Raw genomic sequence first — 27,703 nt, 5'->3', positions numbered from 1 at the left:
CACTCACCTGATGTCACCTGTGGGTCTTTCCTGTGTCCACACCTACTGCTCCCCTCTGCCCTGACAGGTGCCACCACCGGCTAGGCACCGCCCACACCCCACCTGGCCGGCTCCTCACGCAGGTGGGACATTCGCGTGGGAGAGTAGTAAGCGTAGTGGCACCTGTCATGGCGCAGGCAGAGGCCAGGGTGTGGAGGACGGTCGGCTTGATGCGGGATTCCGGGGGGGCGGGGGGAGGCATTTGGAGCAAACTTCGGGAACCCCCAGCTGTGACCCCTGCTCCCTGGGGAGCCCGCCCTCCTCAGCACCCCCAGATGCCCTCTGTCCGGAACCATCCTCCGGACAGTCTGGCCCTGTCTGCGCGCTTCACAGCACCCCTGCAGATGGCCACCACGTGTCCAGGTGGTGCTTGGGGGCTGTGGCAGGAAGGAGTGAGTGCCAGCCTCAAGACCACCCTTCAGGGTGGCTGGGTGCCAGCAAGGGCCCGCTGAAGCTGCCTCCCCATGCCCCTGGCACCAGAGCTTGGGCCCCACGTGGTGGATGTGGGTCCTGGGCAGAGTGGTCGGGGGTGGGGGCGTGGGCCGAGGAGACACAAGCACGGGCGTGTTGTTAGTTCTCTCTTTATAGACTCTGCTTCTAGGAACAGGCGGCCGGTGGCCGGCCACGGGACCGGTGGGCTGACGGGGCAGAGGGCGGGGCAGGAGGGGTCTATTTACAGGCCCACCGAGAGGGCTGTACCATGGCCACCTGCCAGCCGGGGCTCCCCCAGAACTCCAAAATAAGTTACAGCTGGCCGGGCGGGCGGGGGTGGGCAGGGCGTGGGAGCTGGCAGGGGCTGTACACATAAGGGGGGGGTGGGACCTCAATACTGTCGAGGGTGGGGGCTGTAAACATGGCCGGGGGGCCCTGCCCACCCCTAGTGGTCTCTAACGACTGGACGCAGAGCAGCCGGAGCAGAGCTGGGCTCAGGCGTCCGACAGGCAGCTCTGGATCTGGTCCACCCACTGCTGGGCTGAGGGCACGTCCTGGGCACAGAAGTTGTAAACGCGACGCGTCGTCTTCACCTGGGAATGGCGGGTCGCTGACTCCACGGTCCCAGCCCGTGGAGCCCCCCCACCCTGCCATCCCTGGGCCCTGGCCACAGCTCACGTCAAAGAAGGCCTTTTCATCCACAGTCTTGGGGGCACCCATGGTGGGAGTGCCGGGGGCCACGGCCTCCACTTCGGCCAGGTCGATGACACCCTTGCATTCCGTATCCACACGGTGGTCGTAGTAGCGCAGCTGAGTGGGGGGGCCGGGGGAGGGGAGGAAGTCAGGGCAGCACCCCCCACCCCAGCTTCTAACCTCCTCGCCTTGGCCGCCGACCACTCACCTGGTGCTTGGTCTTGTCCAGCACGAACCAGCGGGCCTTCCAGGGCTTCATGAAGGCTCCCTTCTTGTACAGGGTGCCCTCGTACGACCTGCACAGACAACAGACCCCGGGCCAGGCTGGCTGTCACCCCACCCCAGCCCCTGCCCTCAACCAGACCCAAGGCTGGACTCGAAGGCTAGACCAGCCAGGGGGCCACGAAGCAGCCCTGGGACTCTCCTCAAAGGCATGGAGAAGGGTTCCCACCCCTCACCCATCACGTGCCAGGACACTGGAGAGGGCCCAACACCAGGGTCTCAGGGTCTCCTAGAAGCAGCCCCACTTGTAGGGCAGGTGTCTTGGGACGAGGAACACGCAGCAGGCCGCTCTGGGGAGGCCATCGTGGCAAGATGGCCCCTCTCCAGCCTGCCAGGCCCCAACCTCAGCTGGTGGCTTGGCTGTGGTCACTGCTTCTACGTCCCAAACCTTTCTAGAAGAGCCCTCCTGCTTCTCCCCAGCCACTGTCGGCTTACGCTCAGGCCACCGTTGTGGCATTATGGCCGCCCCCACAAATCCTTCCACCCAAGAGAGGGCCAGACGTTCCCCAACGGCACTGGCCCCCAACCTCTGACCCATCCCACACCCACAGTCCCCCAGCTCAGGAGTCCATGCCGCGCAGCGAGACATGCCCTCACACCTGTTCTCACTCTCGGCCGTCTGGAACTGGCTGTACAAGGTGCTGGTGCTGCGGCGCGCTGCCTGCCGGGAACTGGACGCGGTTGAGCCACTGCTCTGGTCGCTGTCCAGGCTGAGGCTCAGAGTGGAGCCCACAGGCCCCTCCTGCAGGTACACGCCTAGCGAGCGGCGGTGGTGGGGCACGCTGGACACCAGCAGGGAGCTGGGGGTACCCTGGGGACAGGAGGGGGGGGGCCTGTGTCAGGGCCGGTGGCCTCCAGCCCCCCCTGCCGGCAAGCTCAGCCTGGCCTCCCACACCCAGGTCTGCTCACACGTCCATCCGCCCGGGCCTCCAGGCGCTGTGCTGCCTTCACCCGATCCCAGGTGTCCTTCCAACGCTCCGGGGGTCGCCCCAGCTCCGTCTCCAACCGCTGTAGCTCCTGGGGAAGAAGTGGAAAACGAAGATCATTCGGAAGGAAAATATCCAGACCAAAACGCGGGAAGACCAAACTATGGAAAGCAGGAAGGTGCAGTGATCGGCACCGCTGGAACACGGGTGGGTGAGGGTCGGGGTGGCCAAAACCCAGTCATCTGGAGAGAACAGAAATCAGTTGTGCAAAGCAAACAAGAAGCACCCGGCAGACGTGGAGCTCGGGGTTGCGGACACGCAGGGACCCAGGGAAGGGGCGGTGGTCCCGAGCAGGAGCTCTAGAGAGCCAGAGGCCTCCCGGCATAAACCGCCACGGGCCAGGCAAGATGTCACAAGCCTGGCAGGGATCGGCGCGATGCAGGGAGGTGCAGGGCTTCCAGCCGGCCGGAGCGGACACACCTGTAACTGCGCGGAAAAACCCACACACAATCCTGACCCTCGACAATGCAGAACCCACGATGTCAATTATTTTAAAAAATTACTAGACAAACAAGAAAGCAGGAAAATGAGAGTCATGCTTAGGAGAAATGTTAAAAGAAATAGATCCAGAAAAGAAAGAGGTATTGGAATCAGCAGGCGAGAAATTCAAACCACTGGTTCTAAATACGTTTAAGATGTAAAGACAGAGACGGACAGAATGTTCAAGCGGATGGAGGCTCTCCACAAAGAATGGAAACCGTTTTAAAAAGACTAACGGAAATTCTAGGGCTGAAAAATACAGAATCTAAAATGCAAGCTTCATCAGACTACGGAAGAGCAGAGCAGGGAGCTGCAACGTGGGGTCCTGGAAATGAGCTGCAGAGAAGGAACCTCGCCTCCGGGACCTATGGGTCAGTCCAGTCCCACAGGAAAGGAGGGAGAGACTGCGTAGAAAAAAAAAACCTTTAAAAGAAATTATGGCCAAAATTGCATTAAATTTGATGAAAACCCTCATCCCATAGATCTAAGAAGCTGAGAAAGCTCCAAGCAGGACGGACCAGAAACCCCGAGAGGGGCACCTGGCTGGCTCAGTTGGAAGAGCACGTGACTCTTCATCTTGGGGGTCAGCTCCAGCTCTATGCTGGGTGTAGAGGTTACTTAAAAAAAACTTTAAAACTTCACATGATGGTCAGATTGCTGAAACCAGACGTGAAGAGAAAATCTTAAAGGTAGAGAAAGGGTGACATGTCACGCAGTTTACAAGGACAAGGAAAAGCCCCAACTTTCAATCAGAAAAAACGCGGGTGCCTGGGTGGCTCATCGTCGGCTCGCAGCGTCCCGGGATCGAGTCCCCCATCGGGCTCCCGGCTCGGCGGGGAGTCTGCTTCTCCCTCTGTCCCTCTCCCCTCATGCACCCACTCTCTCATGAATAAGTAAGATCTTTTAAAAAAAAAGACTGCATGCCAGAAAACAACGCAATGACATCTTTAAACTGCTGAACGTGGGGCGCCTGGGTGGCTCAGTCGGTTGAGCGTCTGCCTTCGGCTCAGGTCATGATCCCAGGGTCCTGGGACTGAGCCCCACATCAGGCTCCCAGCTCGGCGGGGAGTCTGCTTCCTTCTCTCCCTCTGCCTGCCTCTCTACTTGTGGTCTCTCTCCATCTTTCTAATAAATAATAAAATCCTTAAAAAACAAAAAAAATCTGCTGAATGTAAAAAGCTGTCAACCTAGGGCACCCCTGGGTGGCTCAGTGGGTGAAGCCTCAGAGGCTTCAGATCCTGGGATCGAGCCCCCCATCAGGCTCTCTGCTCAGTGGGGAGCCTGCTTCCTCTTCTCTCTCTGCCTGCCTCTCTGCCTGCTTGTGATCTCTCTCTGGGTCAAAAAAAAAAAAAAATATATATATATATATATATATATATATATATGAAGCTGTCAACCTAAAATTCTATATCCTAAGAGAAAACCCTTCATTTTTTTTTTTTAAGGCCATTTATTTGACAGGAGCGGGGGTGGCGCACAAGCAGGGGGAGGGGCAGAGGAAGAAGCAGGCTCCCCACTGGCAGACATCCTGATGTGGGACTCAATCCCAGGACCCCAGGATCGTGACTTGAGCCAAAGGCAGACGCCTCACCAACCTACCCACCTAGCTGTCCGGAAAACAGCCTTTAAAAAATAAAGGCACTAGGGTGCCTGGGTGGTACATCCTGTTGCGGGGTCTGACTCTTGGTTTTGGCTCAGGTCAGGATCTCAGGATCATGGGATTGAGCCCCAGGTTGGGTTCTGTGCTCAGTGAGTTCTGCTTCAGATTCTCTCTCCCACTCCCTTCGCTGCTCCCCCTGCTTATGCTGTCATTCTCTCTCAAATCAATCAATCTTTTAAAAAGGGGGCACCTGGGTGGCTCAGTCCTTAAATACCTGCCTTCGGCTCAGGTCATGGTCCCAGGGTCCTGGGACCGAGCCCCACATCGGGCTCCCTGCCCAGCGGGAAGCCTGCTTCTCTCTCTCCCACTCCCTCTCTGTCAAATAAGTAAAATTTTTAAAAAGTAAATAAATAATTTAAAATGAAGGCACAGGACACCTGGTAGGAGCAGTCAGCAGAGCATGCGGCTCTTGATTTCAGGGTTGTGGGTCAGTCCCCATGTTGGTGTAGAGATTCCTTAAACAAATAAAACTAAAAATAAAAGGGCACAACTGGCCCAGCCAGAAGCCACTGTGTTTCCGGGGCAATCCGTGGATGGATGAGCGGATGCCAAGTCGCAGCAAACCAGCCGTGTGGCCACCACACGTCTGCAGCTTCATGACGTCTCCCTTGGCCTGAAGCGCACGAAGTTGTCTCCAAGGTCAAAGCACCAAGAAAACAGCGGCAAGGCAGGGTCCCCCGAACTGGGTACCCGAGTGCCTGGCTAGTCTGGTCAGGCAGCGGCGCAGCCCGACCGTCGTGGGGCCGTGCGAGGCAGACAGCACGGGACCGGCCCCCCAAGTTGGCAGGGTCACCCCAGGGGAACGGAGGGACTGGGAACGGTCCTGGCCGGCGGGATCCCGAGCTGTTTCAAAACCAGCTCCGCAGTGATGCCAAGGAAAAGCGCGGCGCACTCACGAAAACAGGGCAGGACGGAAAAAACAGAGAACGCCGGCAACCTTCAAAATAAGCCCAGGCCCAGCAAAGCCACAGTCGGGCGAACAGACACAGAGAGAGTCCGTCGCTGGCGACCTGTGCTCCCAGAAACACTGCCAAGTTCTTGAGGCCCGCAAGCAACGAAGCGTGGTCACGGGACACCGCGAGGAGAGAAGCCTCCCGCCGTCAGGGCTCTTCCCAAACAGCCTCCGTCACACGCGGGAGACGTGAGGGGAGCAGGCGGGCGCGTGACCGCCATCCACGCCACCCCGAAACTAGCACGGGGACAAGCCGCTCAGAAGGTCAATGTGGCGGGACGCTCGCTTGTCAGCGGGGAACAAACAGAAGGAAAGAGCAGACACTAACGCAGTCAGCCAACAGCGAGGGGCCGGATTCCGGGGCCGCGGCTAGCTTGGAGCGGGGGGCACAACTCCACGTCCCGGGTCGTGAGCTGCAGCGCCGCGGTGGGCACGCGGAGGACTTAAAAGAAAAAGCTGGACTCCCACCTGCCCAGGTCAACAGCTAAGCCTAAGGGCACTACATACCCAGTGAAAGAAAGCGTCAGACTGAGGAAGCACCAGCGCGTGCGGAGTGCAAGAAACTCAGGGCGACCCTGAAGACACGGGCCAGTGAGACGGACACGGCCCCGCGGCCCCGCGAGGAAACTGAGCGGCGCAACTCCCGTCGGACTCCGAGGCAGAACCACCAGAGACGAAGGGTCTCCTTGGCCCTCTAAGCTTGTGGGTCACCCGTTCCCCCCCGAAGCCCTGGGTAACGGGTGCCTCTCAGCCAGGCCCGGCGCTGCGCCATAGACATCCTGTGTTTACGCCAGGATGCTGGCACCTCTTGCTCCGCTGCGGAACAGGCTCCAAAGGGCCTAAGCAGCCCCCCAAAGCCCAAAGGCCTTGGACGGGAGCATGGTGGCCGACAGCCAGGGGCACCCAGGCAACAGGTGCGGTGGTCTGGGAGAGGCCCAGGGCAGTCCCTGGGAAAACCCTGTCTTCCCTAGGGGCCAACGGTACATGTGCCTAGAGTAAAGAAGCCACCTCCTAGGTCCCAGGGGGCCAGGACAGCAGCCTCTGGCCATCGCCGCCCACAAACACGAGCTAGGGCGAGGGGGGAGGGGGCAGGGCCCCCGGCCTGAGGAACACACGGGGAACGTCCGACAGCACCGCGGTGCTCACCTCCAGCAGGCGTGAGATGGCGTCTGGCTGGGCTCGGGGGCGGCTGTCATAGCACGGCCATACCACCCGGCGCCTGCTCTGGGGTGCGCCCCCATCAGGCCGCTCTTCCTCTGGGGGCTCGGGGGGCCCCTGGGCCAGCTCCCAGTCATAGGGAGGACCCTCGGCCAGCGTCTCCTCGGTGTAAAAGTCCCACACCTTCAGGTTGGACACGTTGCTGTAGGGCCGCAGGACCTGGGGGCGGGCCTGGCATGAGGAGCTGTGCAGGAGGGCGCCCGGCCGCCCCGGCCAGGCCCTGGCTCACCTCTGTGTCCTCGGGCGCATACATGTAGTTGTAGAACACGGGCGTCCTCTTGCTCAGTCGGTCCACGTACTCCCACACGGACCGGCACGCCTGCTGGCCCCGGCGCTCCCCCTTCTCCTCGTACAGGAGCCCTGCGGGGGGAGTGCTGAGCCCCACCACCCTCCAGGCCCGGCCCCGGCCGCCCAGCCCTGCCCCAAGCCCAGCCCTGCACCATACCCAGCTCAATGCGCTCATAGTCCGAGTCGAGCAGAAAGGTCCGGAAGCGGCGGGACGTGTGGTGGTAGCCAAGGAACTTGAGGTAGAAGGGGCTGAACTCGAACTCCATGGGGAACTGCAGGTGGACCTGTGCGGGGTGACCGGTCAGGGCCGGGAGGCGGCAGGCACCGCCCCCGCCGTGGGCCCCTGCCTACCTGGTGCACACAGTCCAGGAACTGCAGGAAGACGGGCGTGAAGCCGCTGCTCTGCCCAGCCAGCGTGTGGGCCCCGCGGTGGCTGAAGCGATGGCCAAAGGACAGCCACTCCTTCTCCACCAGCAGCCGGAAGCCCTCCAGCGTGCGGTAGAAAGGGTCGGACAGCAGCTGCACCAGAGACACCACCTGCCGGCCCCGCCTGCCTGTCAGTACGGTGGCCGCGGGGGCGCCCCAGGGGCCCGGCTGTCCCCACAGCCCGCACGCACCTGGGTGGTGATGTCCCAGCCGTCCTCCAGGCTCACCAGGACGGACGAGCCTGAGTCCAGCAGCTCCACCACCAGCACCGACACCTGCAGCAGCTTGTGGATCTGCAAGGCCGGGCGGCCCCTCAGCACCTCCGGAGCCAGTGCCCGCGCATTCCCGCAGCCATGCAGGCCCCCGAGGGCTCCCCCTACCCTGCCCTGTCCTGGAGATGGCCTGCCCCACCCCAACAAGAGCGGGTGGTCCCAGTCTCCCTCCATCACACGGTACTGCCGTCCAGGTGGGAAAGGTCCATCGCCCTCTCCAGGGGCCCAGCGCCATCAACAAGCAAACCGTGACCCCATCTGTCCGTGGCTGTAGGTAAGCGGGCCCCCATGGCACACCAGACCGCAGCAGGGGCAGGGGTTCACACACCTGGATCAGCCACTCTGAGTCCTCCAGCGAGCGCAGGAAGGAGGCAGGGCTGGGCTCAGCGGCAGGGCAGCCCGGGACACACGCCTTCAGCAGCTTTTTGAAGCTGGCCTTCACCTGCCGTGCCTCGAACACCTCGATGGGCACCAGCTCCCACTGCTGCAGGGGGTCTGGCCGCACACCCTGAAGAAGGCCAGCCACGGTGAGATGCGCCCGGGCCCTGGGCCCCCCACCAGGCCCTGGGCCCCCACCCCAGTCACCTTGAGCTGAGCTTTGTCCCCAATGATGTAGAGGGCTGCGCGCTGGGGCTGCAAGAAGCCTGGGTCAGGGGGGGCCCCGTTAGCCTGGGGCGGGCTTAGCATGTCTCTGCCTGCCAGCCGGGAGCCCACATCAACGCCAAGCCCACCGCTGCGCCCACTGGCCCGGACACTGCTCCATTTCCCTGCACAAAGAAACCACGTGAGCGCCTGAGCAGGCCTGGGGCACCCCTTAACCTGGGGTTGAGCTTCCCAGGCAAGGCGGGGAGGCCAAAGGGACCCCAGCTGGGCCTGCATTTGCGTTAGTGTCGGGGGTCTGGGGTGGGACTCGGGGCCTCAGGCTGTTAGTGCCCAGGGCTGTGGGAAGGGCTGGGTTATGCTGGTCATCACCAGGACTGTTAGTGCCAGACGTGGAGGGGACGTTAGTGCCCATGACGACTCAGTCGCACAGGGGTCGTCAGTGCCAGGTGGGGGGAGCCAGCCTGTGTGGCCAGTACGGTACCTCGGGGAGCGGTCCGTCTGGAGGCCGAGGCCGCCATGGGGTTGGACAGCGTGGTGACCCTGGCTCTGGGGCTGGGCACTGGGGGCACAGCAGAGAAAAGCCTCAGGCCTGACCCCAGGCTCGAGGGTCTGCCCAGCATGGAGGGCCTGTGGTCCAAAACGACTATAGGGCTGGGTTCCCGCCAAGCCCCCAGGGGCCCCACAGATAGTGGGGGGCAATACCAAGGCCCTCTGAGCCCTCTTGGCCCTCAGGGGCAGGCCAGGGAACAGAGGGCCAGCAGCAAATAGGATCCGAAGAGAGACAAGAACCCTGGGCTCTCCATCTAGCGCCTCCCCCACAGGCCCGTCCCTGCCTCGTCAGCGCCCACGGCACTGCCTGCAGCCGCCTGCAGCGCCCACCGACAAGAGGGGCCGTAAGGTACAGCCTGAAGAAGACGAAGCCTGGAGCCTAGAGCTCCCAGCCTGGAACCGTGGACACGCGCTGGCCTGAGCCCCAGGGGCAGCACTGGCGGAGAAGGCCACCTGCCTGAGAGGGCCAGACCCCTGTCTTAGAGGCTGAGACGGCCAGGCCTGGAGGCACAGGGCGCCTGGAGGCACAGGGAGCCTGGAGGCACAGGGCGCCTGGGGGACGAAGCTCCCCAGTGCCCGGGCTCAGCTGCCTCTGCAGAAGGCAGCCAGGCACCATCCCTCCCTACCACAGCAGCAGCGACAGACAAGCAGGGCACCAGCCCGCCACACTGCAGGCAGGACACACCATCACTCACAGCCAGGACGTGGTCTGTCTCAACGAGAACCTGCCCCTCGGCAATGGGGGCAGAAAGGACTTGATCTGGACTGGGGGAACACAGGAAGGCAGCACCAGGGTGCTTTGGGAACAGTCAAGGATGTCCAGGCCACACTGGGGACAAAGAATCCTGTGGGGAGGGGCCACCTGCAGCGCGGACTCTCCCTCCAGTGGTGGAGCCATAAACCCCATCCAAAGACGGCCGGGAGTCTGGGAGACCCAAAGCCACTTGAACAAGGAACAAAAAGGGAATGGGACGCCAAGCAGCCCCCCGTGAGCGACCACAGGGCACACCGGCTGCCCTGTTCCAGGCCCATCAAGTGGTCACAAAAGACAAAAGCTGAAGACAGAGTGCCCCGTAGTTGAGCCCAGACCGCCCGGGCCGGGGGCTGGTGTGCAGACAGCAAGGGACATGCTGCAGAGGCACCAAGCGGGGCGGAAGCAGAGTGTGGGGCCTCCTCAGACCTCGGCAGAGAAAGCTGGAGGCCCTCGGGTGATCTGGAGACACCCCCATGCCCTCCCCGCCGCCCCTGCTCCGCCCCGCCGCGAGGCCCTGGGCAGTGGGCAGAGCCGGAAGAAGGAGGCAGCAGGAGCACGCTCCCAGGAGGTCCACCACTGGTGGGCCACCAGCCCCCAAAACCCACCCGTGCACCCGAGTGCATCTGGGAGCTGGAGCAACAGCACAAGAAAGTGCAGACGAGCGTGAGAGGAGGGACGCAGGGACCCAGAAGGCCTGACCAGCGGGGACCCTGGCGTGACATCTGCACCAACCAGCACGTGCCATGAGGTGCGTCTCACAGCAAAAAGGGAGCCCTCGTGCATCACGTACCGACTGTAAACCAGGCACACATCAATCGCAGCAGCCTACCTCCCAGGCGGACACCAGGCTGGGGTGGGGGTCAGACCCAGGCCAGCAAGGGGAGGCTCACAGATCAAGCCCAGACTAAGAGGCCACTGGACACCAGGCCCCAAGCATAGGCGGCCCCATGGGCTGCACAGCAGTTGGAGTCCTGGGTCGGAGGATTAACCGTTGAGAGTCTATCACCCAGACCCAGAGGATGAGGCACACAGGGACAGAGCATCTGTGGGGATCCAGGCAGGAGGGAGGGGGAGCTAGGGGCAATGGGGGAGCGTGGGGGGAGACGGCATCAGCTGGGGTGAGGCAGGGCGAGGAGAGACGGGTAGCCGAGGACGGGGCCCCCGGAGGAGATGGGGTGGTGGGGGGGGCTCAGAGTCAGGGGTGACAGTGTGGAGGGGTAGGGGAGATGGGGAAACCTGGGTGAAAGGGGGGAGGACGGGGTCAGGGAGAAGCAAGTGTGGTCAGCGGGAGGTACGTGTGACGCAGGAGTGACTGCCTCGGGGCAAGGGCCCTGGAGGAGGCCGGCCCCACCCTCACATGGCCCCCACGGGTGTCCTCTCTCACCTGGAAGCCTGTCCAGGAACCCAGCACAAAGAGAGCTGACCTCCCCAGCAAGGTCCCCGCCTGTAACCAGCTCAGACCAGCCCTCCACAGCAGCCGTGTACCCCTTGGGCAGCAACACACACACACACACGCTTCACTAAGCCCCACTGTGGCCGCGCTACGCCAGGGCCCCAGCAGGGTGGGGCAGGGCCCACTCACGGCCCCCACCTCCCAGGCCTCGTGTCTTCTCCGCCATCTCTGACCGTGAGACCCTGCCACGCCAGACAGAAGGCAGGGCTGGGCCCTAAGGGCCTGGATCCATGTGGGACCAGCAGGGCCGGGGGTGCTGAGAGCGCCCATGCTGGGGCTGGGGACCGGGACGGGGAGGCCCGCGCAGACAAGACTGAAGGAACCAGGACAGATGGCGGATGTAGCCCAAGCAGTCAGATGGCCTCGACAAAGCAGTGGTGGGAAGGACAGGACAGAGCAGGGGACAGAGCAGGGATGCGGCCCAGGTGGGGGTTTCAAGGGTCAGCTGTGGCCTGAAGGCAGGCCACAGGCAGGAAGAGGAGGAGGTCGAGAAGCTCCGCCCAGGGGCGCCCAGGGGGCTCAGTGCCTTAAGCCTCTGCCTTTGGCTCAGGTCATGATCTCAGGGTTGGGGATCGAGCCCCGCATGGGGCTCCCTGCTCAGCCGGGGAGCCTGCTTCCCTCTCTCCCACCGCCCCCCCCCCCGCTGTGTTCCCTCCCTCGCTGTCTCTGTCAATTAAATAAATAAAACGTTTAAAAGCAGCAGCCGCTGGGCCCAGGCAGAAGGCCAACCAGAGCGGGGCTTCAGGGTGCTCACGAGATCCCACACCCCACCTGCCGCCCCCTCACTGGCCTGCCTTCCCCAAAAGCCACCACAGCCCCGCCCCCCCCCCCCCCCCCCCCGCGCCGGAATCCTCCAGCCTTCAAGCGCCCCTCACCGTGGCTGCCCACGTGGGCGGAGGAGAAGCCGCTGAGCGTGTTCCGCCCGGATGCGTCCGCGAAGCGGGGCATGGAGCTCACCACGGCCTGCAGGTACTTCTCCTGCTCTAGGCTGCTCGAGTCTGCCTGGGACTGGCCTGGGGGAGGAGGCGGAGCTGGAGCCAGGCCGGATGGGGGGCACGGGGCACAGGGGAGGGAGTACGCGCGTGGCCCGGAGGGTACCTGGGGAAGGCGCGTTCTGGGCCTTGAAGAGGCCGACGACGCCCTTGCCGTGCAGGCCGCCGGAGCGCAGCAGCACGGCCTTGGAGCGCCCGCTGCGCCAGCACACCACGGGGAAGCGGTTCTGGCGGTAGCAGCGGGAGACGCGCTGCAGGGCGTTGTCCTGGACGCTCTGCGGGACGATCAGCAGCCCCGGGTAGCTGCGAGGAGCCGGAGGCGTCAGGGCGCAGCCGCGGGGCACAGGGCACAACCACCCAGCCCACCGGGCGCACGTCCCCCAGGCACGGCCCGCTCACCTGCGACAGATGGCGTACATGCGGTTGACTGGGGAGATGCGGAAGGGCTCGGACTTGGCTCGGCTCAGGCTGCTGCTCAGCGTGCCCAGCCCCAGGCGCTGGTAGTCCCGGCAGCACGCCCGCTCCACCAGGCTGCTCATGGTCATGCGATCGGAGGGCTTCAGGGCCGAGGAAGGGGTCAGCGTGCTGGGCTCCAGCTCCTCCGACACTGGGGCGGGCCGGGCACACGGGGGCGTCACCCACAGACTGCGGGACCCCCTGCCCTGCACAAGGCCACCTGGGGCTGTCCATGCTCCCACCTGAGATCTCGTCCTCCTGGTCCTCAGGAGGAGGCTGGCCCCGGTGCTCCCAGCTGGGAGGGCTGTACTTCTTCCGGGTGACGTACTGCCGCCCGATGGTTTTCTTGGCGTTCTTCACGAGATTCCGGGACAGGGTCCTGGAGGGGGTGTGCACACAGGGTCAGCAGAGGCGAGCAGGACGGACAAGGGGGACAGGCACACAGGGAGGGGTGGGGGTCCCAGCCCTGGGGCCCGGCTCCATACTTGAGGGAAGGGCCCTTGTCCTTGGTGGCGCGGGGTGGCCGGCCGGGCGTATGCGTGGAGCCCAGGGAGAAGGCGAAGGTGCCCCTGATGTCCGGCGGGTACCGCAGCTTGTGCAGCTGCTTGCGGAAGAGCTCGGCGCTGTCGGACCCCACCTCCTCGTCAAAGGCCATCTTCAGCAACTGCGCCAGACAAGAGGCCCTCAGAGGTCTGGGCACCCTTGGGTCTGGCCCCCGCCACAGAGGCCTGCGGGCAAAAGCGGGGAACCCCCTGGGGCCTGGCAGGGGGCATCCTCCCAAGCAGCAGCGGGCACGCACAGGGCCCTCCTCACGCCACGTGTGACCTCCAGGCTGAGGCACCTGGTCCCTCACCAAGTGTCACATGCGCTGGTGTGATGTTCAGGCGCGGGGCACAGGGCACATTCCAGACACGGGTGCCAGGGTCAGGGTACCCCCCAAACAAACACAGGAGCCCTAAAGGCCAGCACATCACACACGCCGATGACACTGAGCTACTGTGCGTGAACAGAGACAGGCGCGGTGGGTGAGGTCTGGCCCCACGCCAGCTCGCGAGCATGAGACCGGGGGCTTGGATGCCTGTGGACCTGGGAGAGCCAGGCACCCCCCCACCCCCCGCACACCCGTGCCCCGCCGTGCCCCGGGCAAACCTGGAACGTGCAGGAGCGCAGCTGCAGCCCGTCCTGCAGGAGCTGGTCCACGGGTGTCTGCACGCTGATGCGCTTCTCCTTGGTCAGCGCGGCCACCGGGAAGGAACGCACCACCACCTGTTCCCCGACTTAGCACAGGCCAGGCAGAGTCGGGGGGGGGTGGTCACAGAGTCTGGGGGTGCCAGAGCTATGCAGGTCCCGGGCAGGTGAGGGGGGATGTGACCTATCTTGCACAAGACCCTGCACCCCTGAGGAGGGCAAGTCCTATTCCTTCCCAGGACCTGGATGGGGGAGGGCGGGTGGGGACGGACGAAGGGTCCAGAGGCTCACCCAGGGGGTCGGTGGGCATCCCCGTGAAGATCACCCGGTACGTGGTAAGGAAGACGGCGCCCTCAGCTGGGAGCAGTGCGGGGCCGCCGCCGCTGCCCCCCGCCCCCTCCTCACGGCCATCTGGCAGCAGGTAGACGCGCAGGCCGTCCAGCACGCATTCCTCGCCGGGCAGCAGGCGTGGCCGCAGCAGTTTGGGCTGCTCAGGGACAAGAACAGCCCCTCAGGCCCCCACCCGGCACCCACCCAGGCCCCCGCCCCTGGCCGGCCCCCCCTCACCTTCTGGATGGGGGGCAGCCTCTTGCTCTCCCGGTGCACGGCCTCCAGAGTCTCGATGTGCATCTGGACAATGTCTGGGAGACAGTCGTTTTCACACCCTGGCCCCCTGCCTGACTGGCTGAGAAGGGCGTCTGCATCCCCAGACCCCCCCATACCTGGCACCATGACATGCAGCCCCTTGAGGTGGTCGCTGGTGACCCCACTCTCTGTGCAGACCTTGTCCACAAAGCGGTTAATGAAACGGACCACGGCCCCGGCCACATCGCAGGTCTCTGCGTCCTCGAAGCCGCTCTCCGTGTCGTAGCTCTCTGCCACGCTGCCCGCCATGCTAGGTCGGGGAGGGGACACGGCAGGTCAAGGTGCGCCCGCCCGAGCCCCCCGTGTGGGCCCACGAGGCGCCCCCGCACCTGTTGGTGACCAGGCTGTTGCTGGCGCTCTCGAGGTCGCCCAGCCCTGCGCGCTCCCGCAGGAGGCGGCTGCGGCTGCTGTCCAGGGGCAGGAGCAGGTAGCTCATGCGGTTGGCGTAGTGGATGGCCTGGCTGAACACTGTGCTCTCCTCCTTCTGCACCAGCTCCTGCTGCTTCTCGCGGCTCAGGGTGGGCCACAGGCGCCGCTGCTCAGATGCCACGTCCAGGGCAGAACGCTCGTCCTCTGGCACCGACACATCCCCCACCTGCCCCAGCGCCACCGGTGAGCCCCAACCGGGCCGGCCCTCGCCGCCACGCCCCCCAGGCCCGGGAGCCCCCAGGCACCTGCACGTGGTCTCTGTCCTCAGCAGGCTCCAGGTAGAGGGCGCGGATGTGGGTCTGCACGTCCCCGTAGAACATGGCCTCCCAGAACTGCGGCGTGCTCCACACCACGTGCTCTTGCACGCAGCTGTACGCAAACTGGGTCACTCCTGGGCTCAGCTTCTACAGAGGCCAGATGGGGGGGCGCGGGAGCGGAGGGGTCACCAGGTGCAGCAGGAGGGGACGAGGGAAAGGCAGTGGGGCGGCCCCAGCACTCACCCGGCAGAAGGCCGTGACCAGGGGCAGCAGAGCAGCCGCGATGCCGTGCTCGTCCAGGGAGGTGCAGTCCTGCGGGAGCGGGGAGCCCTTGGAGCCGCCCCCACACGCCCAGCCGGCCGGGGGCCACAAGAGCCTCCCAGAGCTTCGGGGCAGGAGGCGCCCTCCAGGGAGAGTCCCCCAGCCCAGGACCTCCCCAGCCGTAGGCACGGCCAGAAGACGCATCCCCGCGGGGGGACGCCCACCGCCACGCCCAGGGCTGCAGCAGCAGCAGGAGGGAGGCCCGGCCTCACCTGCAGGCAGCAGTTCATCATGCGGACGACGAAATCGAACTGTTGGTGGTCCAGCACCGCCCGGTTCTGCTGTACGTGCAGGTGCAGCTCCTGGGTGAGGCAACGGCGGGCCGCGCGCCCCTTCAGGGCCCTCAGCACAGCTGGGAGCAGCTGGAGACAGGGGAACATGGGGCTGGGGGCATCCAACCATGCCCTGGAGGGAGGGCAGGAGGGAGGCCAGGGCACAGAGCCCGGGAGGGGAAGGGCCACGGACCCCCAAGAGGCCAGAGCCCAGGCTCTAAGCACAGAGGGGATCTGGAAACAGTCTGGGCCAGACTCTGGGAGCTCACCCCCCACAGACTGACCTCTGGCCGACCCTGCCCTCTGTACGCGCAAAAGCCCGCGGAGATGGAAACACTGCCCACCCACAGCCAGGGGGTACTCCCCGGCCCTGAGCCCCAGCAGGCACCCCCTCCCAAGGCTGCAGCCCCGCTGCTGGCCGGCTGGGCACCGAGCAGGGTGCACAAAGGGCCGTGTGCTTGTTCTCTTATTAGTTTCCAGCAGGAGCCCTGCAGGCCCCTCCCGGGAGATCGTGCGGCCGGGACTCAAGCTGGCCGCTGTGGGGGCCACAGGCGTGGGCCAACACCATGCAGGGCAGGACCACAAACGCACGGCGCTGTGCGGGCTGGCACTTCGGTCAGGAAGAATGGAGAAGAAATTTAGCAGTGGAAACCTTTGGGTTCTGATGTCCCAAAAATGAAGTAAATCCCTCCTGCGAGCTTCCCCACAGGCTCTGTCCAGCTGCGCTGAGGAAGGGGCCCGAGACCCGGTGTCACCCGCCCCTCTGGCTGCCAGCAGGCACGCGGACCCCAGGCTCAGCACCCTTCACAGGGGCTCCCTGTGCCCGGCTGCCCTCACCTTCTTGGCCTCAAGCATCTTCCCCTCAAACACGTAGGAGATACAGTTTCGAACCACCTCCAGCCGGCGCGCGCTGTTGCCGTGGAGCCCGCTGCTCCGCTCCAGGATGGCGGCTGCGGGAAGACGACGCGCTCATCTCTGACTCGCACTCACCCTGGGCCCCGTGCCCTGGCCCCCTTCCCGTCACCCACTCATGGGGGGCCCCGAGGGCACAGTGGTCCTCCTCTCAGCCTTCACGGCCGGGGGCGCGCCCTGCATCTTGGCTGCCGCCTGGTCCACGATCCACTGCACCATGCCGTCGTCCAGCCGGGGGAAGGGGCGGGGCGCCCGCCGCAGGTGGCTGGCCTCCCCGGGCCTCTGCACCTTGTGCATAGCCACGGCGGGGTATGGGTTCTCCTGCAGAGGACACAGGCGAGTGTGGGCGAGCCGCGCGGGGCCAGGCGGCACCGTGCCCTGGCCTGGCGGCACCGTGCCCCGGCCTGGCGGGCCCACCCCCTCGTGTCACCCGCCGTACGTTCTTGTAAAGCTGCTCTGCCAGTTCTCTGACGTGACGCAGGACACGCTGGGGGTGGTTCTCATCTGCCCGCATCCGCGCCACCTCATGGGCCACCAGCTGTGGGAGGAGGCAGGGTCAGGCAGGTGGGGCGAAGCTGGGAGTGGTGGCAGGGGCTCCTCCCAACTGGGGCGGGGGTGCACCTCGTCGAACAGGTCCGTGGCACGGTAGGGGACCCCACGCTCCGACACGAAGCCTGCGAAGGCCATGCCCTCCAGCACCTTCATCAGGAAGTCGTCCTCCACCAGCCCACGCTGGCCCAGGAAGGCTGCCTGGGGGCAACACGAGGGGGTCAGCCCCTCAGCACTGACTCCCTGCCCGCCTCCACCCCCAGCCCTCCCTGCGGGGCACCTTATGAAAGCGGATGACGGGCTCCGGGTGGATGCGGACCATGTGCAGACACCAGCGGTAGCCCTGCAGCAGCTGAGCGAAGAGTCGCAAGAAGACGGCACGCAGCTCCTTGTCCTGGGCCCGGGGGGCGCCGGTGAGGACCAGGCCACAGGCCTGCCCCGGCCCCTGCACGCCACAGCCCTCCAAACCCCCGCCCCTCGCCAGCTCCACCCCCCACACACAAACACACCTATCCGCGCCCTGCCCAGGCCTCCTGGGCGCCTCGCCCGTCCTGCCCCTCCAACCTTCTTCCACACAAAGCCACAGCCATCCAGACAACCGCTCCTGCACAGGACCCCAGAGACTCACAATGCACCCCCCCGGCCCCCAACGACTGGCCCAGGAGGGCTGGCTATACAGTGTGACTGGCACTGCCCACAGGCCGTCAGGGGCAGCAGGCCTGATTAGAGGGCACAGGGTTGGCGCACGCCCTGCGCTGGGACCACAGGGAGCCCCACCTGCATCTTCAGGGAGGAAGCGTTCGTCGAAGGCGGTGGGAAGGCAAGATCCGCCAACTCCAGCTCTGGATCCAGGACCTGCGTAAGCAGAGAGGAGTGGGGATGGCCACACACCCAGGGCCGGGGGCTCCCCTGGCTGCCAAGTGACCCCGCTCTCAGCTTCCCTGCAGCCCCCGGCCCCGCCTCACCATGCTCAACACACTGTGAGTCTGACTCTGCAGCGGCTCCGGCAGGGGCGGGACGTGCACACACTCGGGGACCGTCACCGTGCCTCCATCGAGATCGGCAATGATCACGTCCAGCTGTGGACCGAAGGGAGCAAGCGGTCAGGGAGCTGCCAGCCAGTCAGCGCGGCCCGGAGCAGGGAGGCAGGCACAGGCCACAGCCCTCACCAGCTCTTGGGTCTCCGCCTGGAAGGCCGCGTTGACACCGATGATGAAGGGCGTGGGGGTGCTGAGGACCTCCAGGAGCTGTGCCGGCAGGATGGGCACGTAGGTGAAGCTGCAACGGGCAAGGGCTCAGTGCGGGCAGCCAGAGCGGAAGGGCTGGGAGGAGGGGCGAGGCGGCAGCAGGGGCACCTGTATCGGAGAGGGAACAGCAGCGCCAGGAGGCCCCGGCAGGCGTCTGAGAGCCGCTGGTAGCTTCGGGACAGGAAGAGCACCTTGTGCTCCGTGAGCGCAGCGCAGAACAGCGACAGCACGTTGGTGATGCCTGCGGGGGAGACCACGGGCTCGCAGGGCCGGCTGAGTAAGAACCCCACTCTGACCAGCAGCCCCCGGGGGGAGGAGAGGGCGGCGAGCGCGGGGTGGGGACGGGGGTGTGGACGGCCGGGCTCACCCAGCTGGCGGAAGAGCAGGGCGACACTGCAGCGGCTGACGGGCAACGAGTCGGCGAGTGGGGTCTGGATGACCTGCCGGTCACCAGCCCCCAAAGAGATGGTTCTCTGTGGAAAGAGAGGGACCAGCGTTCAGCGGCTCCAGCCAGCCCCGCGTCAGCCCAGAGCTCCGTGAGCTGAGGTGAGGCTGGCCAAGGCAGGCCTGCTAACGGGAGGGAAAGGCCATTCCTGGCCTGCCGGCCCACGCAGCGCTGCAGAGGAGACTCAGGGCCTCTGACCTGGGGCAAGGTGGGGCCTGGGTGGGCAGAAGAAACAAAGAATCCATACCACTCCGTCCTCCACGGAGTCCAGCTGCACAGGACAGACAGGCAGAGAAACACAGTTAGACGCACCCACACGTGGGGGTACTGACCAGGGAGCAGAGCAGACAGACACGCGGACACCAACATCCAGAGACAGGCACACCCAAGGAGCAAGAGAACAGAGAAACAGAAGGGTGCCAGGTAGGGAGCCAGGCAAGACATGGGACGCGCAGGTGAGCAGGCCGGGCCGAGAAGGGAAGACAGGTGACAGCAGCACGAAGACACAGTAGAGTGTCCACGGTCCGGGCCGTGCTGAGCCCCGCCGGACTCTTGAGGGCCCACAGGCCCCACCCTCACGGCCTGGGACAGCAGGAGGGCCATGGCTGTGGGCGCATGGCAGCCGCCCGCAGGACCCACCTGGGAGCCCCCAGCCAGGGGGATGACGCATGTGAGCAGGTTCCCGATCACATTCTCTAGGCCCACGTTCAGGCCCTCCACGTGGATGGTGTAAATGAGGCCCAGGCTGTTCTGCAAGGACCACAGACTGGGGAATGGTGGCCCCACTGGCAGGGGCACCCCACGTCCTGCCTCGAACCCTGGCTGCCCGCCTCACCCTGAACACCTCCGCGTGGTCCAGTCGAGACACCAGCACCAGTGTCTTTGGCGCGAACAGCTGGCCAGGCGGGCCAGGTGTCGCAGGTGACAGTTGTGCAGGGCCCCCCTCGTCCACCTCCTCCTCCCGCTCGGTGGCGTCCTCAGTGCACTCCGCTTCCTGTGGACAGAAGCCCCATCCGCCTCGCTTTCAGACAAGCCCCACGGGCCCAGGGGGAGGACGCAGGTGACTCAGACGGGAGCAGCCCTTTGGGAACTCAAGCCTCGGTGGGGTTGAGGCACTGGGACTAGCCACAGACAGAGACACACCCAAGGACAGAGGCAGAGGGAGTGGGCCACAGCCAGAAGCCCATGCAGGCTGGACCCCAGAGTCCCCAGTGACCTGTGTGGGCTCTGCCGGCTCCCAGAAGGTCAAGCAGGCGCAGTAGTGCCGCTCAGAGTTGATGTCGGTGAGGACAGCGACAAAGAAGGTGGGTGGGTTCCTCTCAGGACACAGCTGCCACCCGCTGGGCTGACAAAACTGCAGGGCCGGGCGGGGCAGGGGGAGGGGTCAGCAGTCTGCTCCCTCTGGCTCCCTGCCCTCACCCAGGGCACGGACACCACGGCCCGGTGGAGTAGGCAGCATCCGAGTCTGCAAGCCTAGGTGCATCCCGCCTCCCGGGCCTCGGCCCTTCCCCCGCAAAAGGAAGTCACAGCCTCTGGTCTCTTTGTGTGGCCGGGGAACCCTGTAATGCAGGACACGGTCTCCACCATCACAGGGGACAGGCGACATGCTGCGATGTGGGCGCGGACCCCGCCAGCCAGGCCTGCCACCTCCCTCCTCCGTCCCCTGTAGTGGCGCAGACAGCTCCTTCCCCCACCCCGGGGACTGGGCACCGCAGAGGCTCCTCAGTCCTGGGGAAACCGGGGCCCACCTGCGCCCCCCCGCCCCCGGCATGAGCACCCCCCACACTCACCAGCTCGATGCCCTGGGGGAACGGGTTGTCCTCCCAGTCCTTCTCTGGGAAGCGCTGCAGGATCTGGCCCTGGCCTTCCCCACTCCCTGAGGACAGGAACAGGTAGTCAGGGAGCCTCCCACCCCGCAGAGCCCCCACCCAGCCAGGAGCCTCAAGGGTCTTAGATGGGAAGCGCTCACCCAGCCTGAACTTCGTGTGGCATCAGACCAGCCTCAGCTCCCAGACCTATCATTTCTTGTGAGGGGTGGCTACTAGATAGCCACGGACCCCAGGGCCACCAGAGGGCACAGAGAGAAGCCCCCAGTATGGATAGGGAGTCCTGAAAGCCTCTGGCTAGGCCAGGCACCAAAAGCATGGAAGCCTCAGGCTGGGGTCACTCCCGTGCCCCTCCCCAACACGCCAACACCCCCAGCCAGAAGGCACCTCCAGCCCGCCACACACCGGAGGCCAGCCCTCCAGCCAGCGGAGCGCAGCTCTGGACCGTGGCATCAGCCGAAGGCCAGCTGCAGTGCTTGCCCCCGCCCGGCAGGGAGCACCACGAGGACCAGCCCCAGTCCCTGGCTCACCTCACCAGCCAGCTCTGAGCACCCTCAAGAGGCAGAGGTCTCACACCTGTTGTCTGTGCCCGGGGAGCAAACACCCAGGCCCAGACCGCTGCCAGCCCCATCGCCTCGGAGATGGACAGGCCAGCACAAGACCCAGAGAGGAGTGGTAACTGGTGGGAAGGACAGGGACCAGGTCTCGGGACACCCACAGAAGGAGAACCCTCCTGAGTGCTGGGGATCCGGCCACGGTCAGGGCCACTGAAGGTGGTGCATACATGCCTGTCCTCTCTCTGTCTGCACCCAGCACTGTGCACAGCCACACGGACTGGGGACGCTGGGCTGGGACGGAGGCCCAGGGCTGCTTCCCCTGCTCTGTGGCTAGGGCACCATTCCCAGCTCTGGGCCACATGGGTGGAGTCAGAGGCCCTTGCCTCTTGCTCACCCCCTAGAGCCAAACTAGGAGGCAATGATGAGGGCCCTGTCAGGGGACCACTCACCTCACAAGACCAGCAGATGATGGACACAGGTCTCTGTTCCACCTCCAGCTCCCACCCAGCATGGCAGCAGGGCCAAGCAAGTGAGACAGAAACCTCCCTACCTTCACCTCCCACACACGACAGCAGGTCCCTGAGTGCAGACGTCCCCACCCTTTGCTCGAACCAGCTTCAGTATCATTGCCCGCACCGGCAGAAGAGTGGGAGCAGATAGGGAAGGAGCGGGCACTGAGCACGAAGCCTCTCTACAGGCCCACCCCAAAGCCCAGCAAGCCAAGATGTGCCGCGTCTGAGGACCTGCCCGACACAGCCGCCCCCGCCCCTGTCCAGCCAGCCTGGTCCACCCCGATGTGCACAGGAGCCTCGGCCAGAGCCAGGGGCCTGGGCACTGGTGAGCCGAGCCCGGCAACTCGACAACGGAGGAGCCCAGCAACAACCTCGGGAGACCACCCCCGCTCTGCGATCATGGAGGGCAGGTCAAGGAGGCCGGCAGCAGGCAGGTTGCTGCCGGTGAGGCGAGGAGGGGCCATGACTCTGACTCACAAAACCTCAGTTTCCTGTTCCCCTCCCCCTCCCACACTGACACCCTGAAAAGACAAGAGGAGGCGGCGAAGAGGAACAGGTGTCTGCTGGTACCCTATCTACTTACACACGAGCACACATACGCACAGGCCCACTAAGACAAAGCCCCTTGGGGTCCCTCTAGGCCCACTCCCAGCGGCCACCCTCAACAGGCCCAGGCCAGCTCACCCTGAGCCATGGCTTCCCTCCCCACCCACCCCACCCCCGGGCTGATTTGTGCGTAGCCCCAAACCACCATCTGGTGCCTGGCTGGCACCCAGGGCTCACCCAGTTCTTGCCACGAGGCAGCGGGCGGAGGAAGAAGAGGGGGTGTGTGCAGACGAGGACAGCAGCCTCTGCCCCACAGCCTCCCTCCCAAGGCCAGACAGCCCTCAGAAGGCTGTTCTCAGCAGCCTCTCCCCACGGGGAAGCAGACAAGGTAACTGGCCACTGTCCACCACGCGCCCTCCCCACCCCATTCATCCTGTGAAACATCAACTCCCACTTGTATGGCTCCGCCTCTGAAGAACCAACTGGAGGCTTTCCTTCAACTGCCCCCACAGCCTAGGGCAGTAAGCGTCTCCCTCATCATGCCCAGCCCCTTCTTTGGGCCATGACGTCCCAAACTTGGCCTTCGGGTCTCAGCCCCAAAAGTGTCCCCTGCTCCAGGCAGCCCTCCGCACCCTGCCTGAGCCTGGGGCCTACAGCAGGACCCCCCAGGACCTCGTTCCCTCCCCTGTACCCCTCTGTGACCCCTGGTGCACCTGCGGGCTGGCTGGGCCACACGGGAACTCCATACTCTGTGTCCATCACTGCACCTGTGCCTGGCACAGACCACGGCCTCATCAAGGCTTGCTGAATGCAGACCGCCAGCCACACTACCATCCTCCCACGCCCAGCCCCACACACACCCCACAAGGAAACAGGCTCCTTAATCAGAAGTAAAGGACAGCTTTTGGGGCCCCAGGGTGCTCCAGGACAGGCAAGCCCTCCCGGGAAGGGCACACCATAGAGAGGCCCTGACTCCTGGTCTCTTCCCAGCTCTCTCTGAAACCCGGCCCACACCCCAGCTCCGTGCTAACAGGGCCTAGGCTGCAATCTGGCTGCTGGCTGGCAGGCACCCTGGGAGAGATGGGGGCTCTGCCACGCCTCCCGTGTTCCCCACCCACTTGGGCCCTTGCGGCGATGAAGGTGACCTGCCCCATCAGAGCTTCCCCCAGCTCGAAGGAGGAGGGTCACCCTATCAGCCCACCGGGGTAGAACTAGTCTAGCCAGCACCATCCCACATCCCAGGGCAGGACTCTTGGGGAGGCCTTTGCAGGAAAGGCACCCAAGTCCCCTGAGACACAGATGGGGACAAGCACTTCCTCTTGCAACCGTGTCCCCACATCCAGCCCTGTGTGGGCTGCAGGCCTGAACGCGGGGTGAGAGAACACAGAGCGCGCGTGCTGTCATCTGCTGGCAGTGGCCGTCACCAGTGCCAGGCTCCGACGCCTGGAGGGCCAGCCCAGGCCAGCACACACTGTGAGCGGAGGCAAGGGAGGACGGCAGGCTCCTCTGCCCGCCCCGCCTGCTCCTCCACACACTCCAGCGCAGACGCCCTGGGACCCGCTCAGCTACAGGAAGAGGGTGAAGGAAGGACCTCCCCGCGGCTCCACCCACCCAGCCCCAACCCTCGGCCGTCCCAGCCAGCCACAGCAACAGGATGTGTGCGGAGGGGCTGCAGCCTCCGCAGGGGTCCTCCCCAACTCTCCCCCAGGCAGACCAGACCGGCTCCCAGGGTGGGGGCTGGAAGCCAGCTGAGGCCATTCCAAACAGCCCCAACCTGCTCCAGAGGGCAGGAACATGGGTGGGGAGAGTCGATGGGGCCCAGGAATGTGGCCCGCTCAGCAGAGTCAGGTCTGAGAGGCCAGACCACAGGACAGAAGGTGTTCTCAAATGCTAAGGGAGGGGCTGGGCATGGGGAGCGGGTGCACCAGGAGGGGTCCAGCCCCTCCTCCCATGCACTCAGCCCCCTGGTCAGGTCAAGTGTGTCTCCTGTTCCCAAAGGCACGCCCTGGCACTGGCCATGCTGTGTTCAATCAGCTGACCACTGTCAGGGCCCTCCAGCCCAGAAGCTGGACAGGTACGATCCGACGGGCCCCAACAGTGTCTCCAGAGCTGGTCCCAGGGTCCAGAAGGTGCCGAACCCATGTCCTGAGTGAAGGAGCTCCCCCACTCACCAGGGGAAGGATCTGCACTGGGGTCCCATTCAGCCCCCTCCCCATGCTCCTGCCTGGAAAAGTCCACCAGATGGTAACCATAAAACCAGATGCTCCCAGGCGGCGCTCCGGCACCCCGGCCCCGCGTCCACCAGCTCCCGTCAGGGTGTCACTATCCAGGCCAAGGACAAGACATCCCCCTCTCCCACCTGCTCCACTGAACCCTGAAGACCCTGCACCCCAGTCCCGATGTCCCACGCCTGCCAGCCCACAGCGTCCCCCCTCCAGCAGCGCTGCCCACTGTATCAATGCCCATGGGTGTCTGCACACCTGCTGCTCATCACTAATGAGACACCCATTATTTCCTGGAGCCTCCCGTGGGAACAACTTCACGTCTGGGTCCACCTCATGCCCATGGCAGCCTGGGGGGTCTGTGTGACTCACTCCAACTCCAGATGAAAAAGCTGAAGTGCAGGGAGCTGGAAGACTGGCCCAAGGTCAAGAAATAACAAGTGGCAAAGCAGGTACCACTGACTCCCCCTGCAGTGCTCCTCTGCCTCAGGCTTCCCCCCAACCACCTGGCTCTGCCCTCAGCCCTATGGCCAGGGACCTAGCCTGTGGGCTTATTTCTCACGGGGATGGAGGAGTCCTGCCAACCGAGACCCTGAAACTGGGTGACCGGCCTGCATCGACCAGCTCCTGCCCTGGAGACAGTGGTGAGGGGCTCCATGACCCGCCCCCCTACTGCAATGGACACTCGGGGTGAGCAGACATTACGGACTCCAGCCTTCTCCTCTGTCTTTATCAGAGGCTACAAATGCCAGGGGTGCCCATCCCCTGAGTGTCACGGCCAGACTGCCGTGGAGCCCACCCATGCCGCCTCCCACCTCCCTAATTCACCCTCAGCTCTCCACCCCTGCTGCTACCACCTGGCCTCTATCTGTAGTCTCTGCCTCCCCAGACCCTTCCCAAACCACTCAGCACTGTCATCCTCCAAGCCCACTCTGTTCATGCAGCTCCAGCCCAGGGCCCCTCATGCTGGAGCAGCCCCTCGGCCAACCTTGTTCCCATGGATCCCATGCAGCCCTCTGCTCCAGGTGGCATGGCGTCCTCACTGTCCCCCACGTGCACCCTGGAACAGACGGTCCTCCCTCTATGGGCCCATGCAACACTGCGAGTGAGCCCGCCTCATGCAGACTGGGAGACTGAGATGACTGGTTCTCGCTGCAAAACCTCCCTCTCTAGAGGAAGATGTGCTCATCCCTGAGGGTGTCAGGGGATGGACCCTTGGACAGACAGGAGCGAGTCCTACGAGGGCACTGAAGAGGGTCTGGAGAGCAGGGTCCAGCAGGTGGAATCACAGCAAGAAAGGCAAGAGGAGAGGAAGTCCGGCTCCTGGGTGATGACAGCGGCACCACGCTGACAATGAGCAGCAGGTTGGGGGCTCAACCCCACTTTCAATCTCAAGGTTAAGCCCCAGCCTGACCACACAGGAACCCCCGAGGACATGTACTGCCTCTCTGCAGTTGGGATTTGAGCCCACGGCCTGGTAGTGCGTCAGCCTCTGTGGGGGCTCACACCAGACAATCAACCTCTCTGCCCGACTCCACTCTCCGGGTGAGGGAGAGGGCAAGGAAACCCTGGTGGGCTGCTGGGAGGAAGAAATGAGATCACACATACAAAGGGCTGTGCAGGGCCTGGCACACAGAGCGCGCTCCCCAGCCCGGGCTCCATGACTGTTGCTGATGTCATTGTCAGGCTCTGTTCTCTCCTACCCCCTGGGCTGAAGGGCTCTCAGACACAGGCGCCCGCCCTAGACAGGGACCTCCTGGACACCGGCCCCAGTCACCACAAGGATCCCCCACCCAGGCTTGGCTTGCAGGCATGAGGACCGCAGGCCTCTGCCAGGAATGCTCTTCTCTAGCTCCAGATAGACAGAGGACCCCCCATGCATCTTCAGGAGGCCCATTTCCCCCCGGAGCCCCACGTACAGCCCCCACCCCGCGTCTTCACAGAGCAGCCCTTGCATCCCACCCCTCTGCTGCATCGCACCGAGCCTCCGGACCTGAGACACCCCACACCGACGGGCTCCAGACCCGAGGCACCGGGGGTCCAAGGAGGGGCTCGCAGCCGACGGATCCGTGCCCCTGGAGGCACAGCTACCGGCAGTCGGCCAAGGCACAGACGGCCCATCCCACCCAACCGGGAGCCGGGAGGCCGAGCCGTCTCGGGGCCCTCCCACCTCCCAGGCCCACGCCAAAGCTCTGCCTGACCCGGCTCTGCCCCGCGCGTGGCGCGCAGGTTCGGCTCGCCGTGCCGCGCTGCCCCGCGGGCCTCAGAGAGGCCGCCCCGCCCCGACCCCCGACCCGGGACCCCAGCCCGGCAGGTGCCCCGGACGACCCCTGCGCTGGCCCGGCGGCCGCGGCCCGCCCGCCTCACATGTCGCCGCGACTGCCCCAGCGCGCGTCTTCCGCCGCCCCGGCTGACCCTTCCCGGTCTCCCGGCTCGGGCGCTCCGCCCGCAGCCCTCGGCCGCGGGCCCGGCACTCACCGCGCGGGTGCGGCCCGAACGCCACCAGCACGAAGTAGTCCGCGAGCCGCGCCATGGCGAGGTGCGCGGGCGGGCTCCGCGGCTCGGGGACGCGAGGGCGGCGCGCTCATGGCCCGGCCCCGGCCCTGGCCCGCGCTCCCCGGACACCCCGGGCCCGCTCCGCGGCGGCGGCCAGGGCTCCCGCCGCCATCTTCCCAGCCAGCCGGCCCGCCCGGCCGCGCCGTACGCCTGCGCGGCCTCGCCCCGCCCCCATCGTGGGCGGGGCCCGGCGCTGCCGGCTCCCATTGGGCCAGTCGGCGCGGGCACGGTGCCCGGGGGGCGGGAACCCTACCGGCCCCGCCCCCCGGGCGCTGACAGCGACGGCAGCTCGCGCGGGTCAGCGGCAGGCGCGGCTGGGTTCCGAGCGGGTCTCGAGCTCCGGGTTCCTACGCCGCGGTGGAGACGGGCCGGGCCTCGCTCCTGGGGGGGCCGGGGATCCCGGCGCGGTCAGTTTGGAGGGAGGCAGAAGGGCCCCGGCCTGCCCCCGGATCTCCCAAGCCCAGGGCACAGTACGAGCCCGGGGCGGTCCCCTGAGGAGCTGACAACCTGGCGAATGCGGGGGAGGACTCAGCTCTCGCCCTTGGGGTGCGCGGCCCGAGGAGGGCTCGGGCCGCACTTGGAAGCCCCATCCGGGTGGGGTGTCCCTTGAAGAGGTGCGCTGCCCGTCCCGCTGTGAGGACCCGCGTCTGAGCCGAGAGCACCTGCAGGCCGGTGCGGTGCCTG

At 65.2% G+C, this 27,703-nt stretch overlaps 1 protein-coding gene across 2 annotated transcripts; it reads right to left on the bottom strand.

Annotated features, from left to right (window-relative positions):
• Positions 1-604: 604 nt before the first annotated feature.
• SBF1 (SET binding factor 1) lies at positions 605-27,157 on the bottom strand. Of its 2 annotated transcripts, XM_032345779.1 has the most exons (41): positions 26,942-27,157; positions 20,591-20,676; positions 20,017-20,154; positions 19,636-19,794; positions 19,440-19,550; positions 18,723-18,828; positions 18,464-18,596; positions 18,278-18,386; positions 18,074-18,187; positions 17,886-17,963; positions 17,389-17,502; positions 17,181-17,309; positions 16,999-17,097; positions 16,676-16,880; positions 16,485-16,597; positions 15,588-15,737; positions 15,298-15,366; positions 15,043-15,201; positions 14,698-14,963; positions 14,446-14,618; positions 14,291-14,364; positions 14,015-14,210; positions 13,685-13,812; positions 13,021-13,199; positions 12,778-12,914; positions 12,479-12,686; positions 12,186-12,382; positions 11,963-12,100; positions 8,813-8,890; positions 8,314-8,495; positions 8,057-8,236; positions 7,648-7,749; positions 7,382-7,567; positions 7,188-7,314; positions 6,972-7,102; positions 6,671-6,901; positions 2,356-2,463; positions 2,046-2,257; positions 1,373-1,460; positions 1,150-1,281; positions 605-1,064 (listed from the first exon to the last, which is right to left on the bottom strand). In XM_032345779.1, exons 1-41 carry the CDS (start codon positions 26,994-26,996, stop codon positions 966-968), a joined length of 5,679 nt encoding a protein of 1,892 aa, XP_032201670.1. In that variant the 5' UTR covers positions 26,997-27,157; the 3' UTR covers positions 605-965. The 2 variants fall into 2 exon arrangements, with proteins under 2 accessions (XP_032201670.1, XP_032201671.1); XM_032345780.1 differs by lacking the exon at positions 8,813-8,890.
• Between the last annotated feature and the right edge of the window lie 546 nt (positions 27,158-27,703).

This window comes from Mustela erminea, chromosome 6 (genome assembly GCF_009829155.1).
Source record: "Mustela erminea isolate mMusErm1 chromosome 6, mMusErm1.Pri, whole genome shotgun sequence".
Lineage (NCBI taxonomy): Eukaryota > Metazoa > Chordata > Mammalia > Carnivora > Mustelidae > Mustela > Mustela erminea.
This window is presented reverse-complemented; position numbering and strand designations above follow the sequence as displayed.

Coding starts and splice junctions, on each gene's coding strand:
- SBF1 (XM_032345779.1), bottom strand. CDS start 26,996: ATGGCGCGGCTCGCGGACTACTTCGTGCTGGTGGCGTTCGGGCCGCAC. Junction 14,964..15,042: donor AGGACAGAGACCACGTGCAG/GTGCCTGGGGGC, acceptor GCGCTGGGGCAG/GTGGGGGATGTGTCGGTGCC. Junction 14,365..14,445: donor GCTGCATGTCATGGTGCCAG/GTATGGGGGGGT, acceptor ACTGTCTCCCAG/ACATTGTCCAGATGCACATC.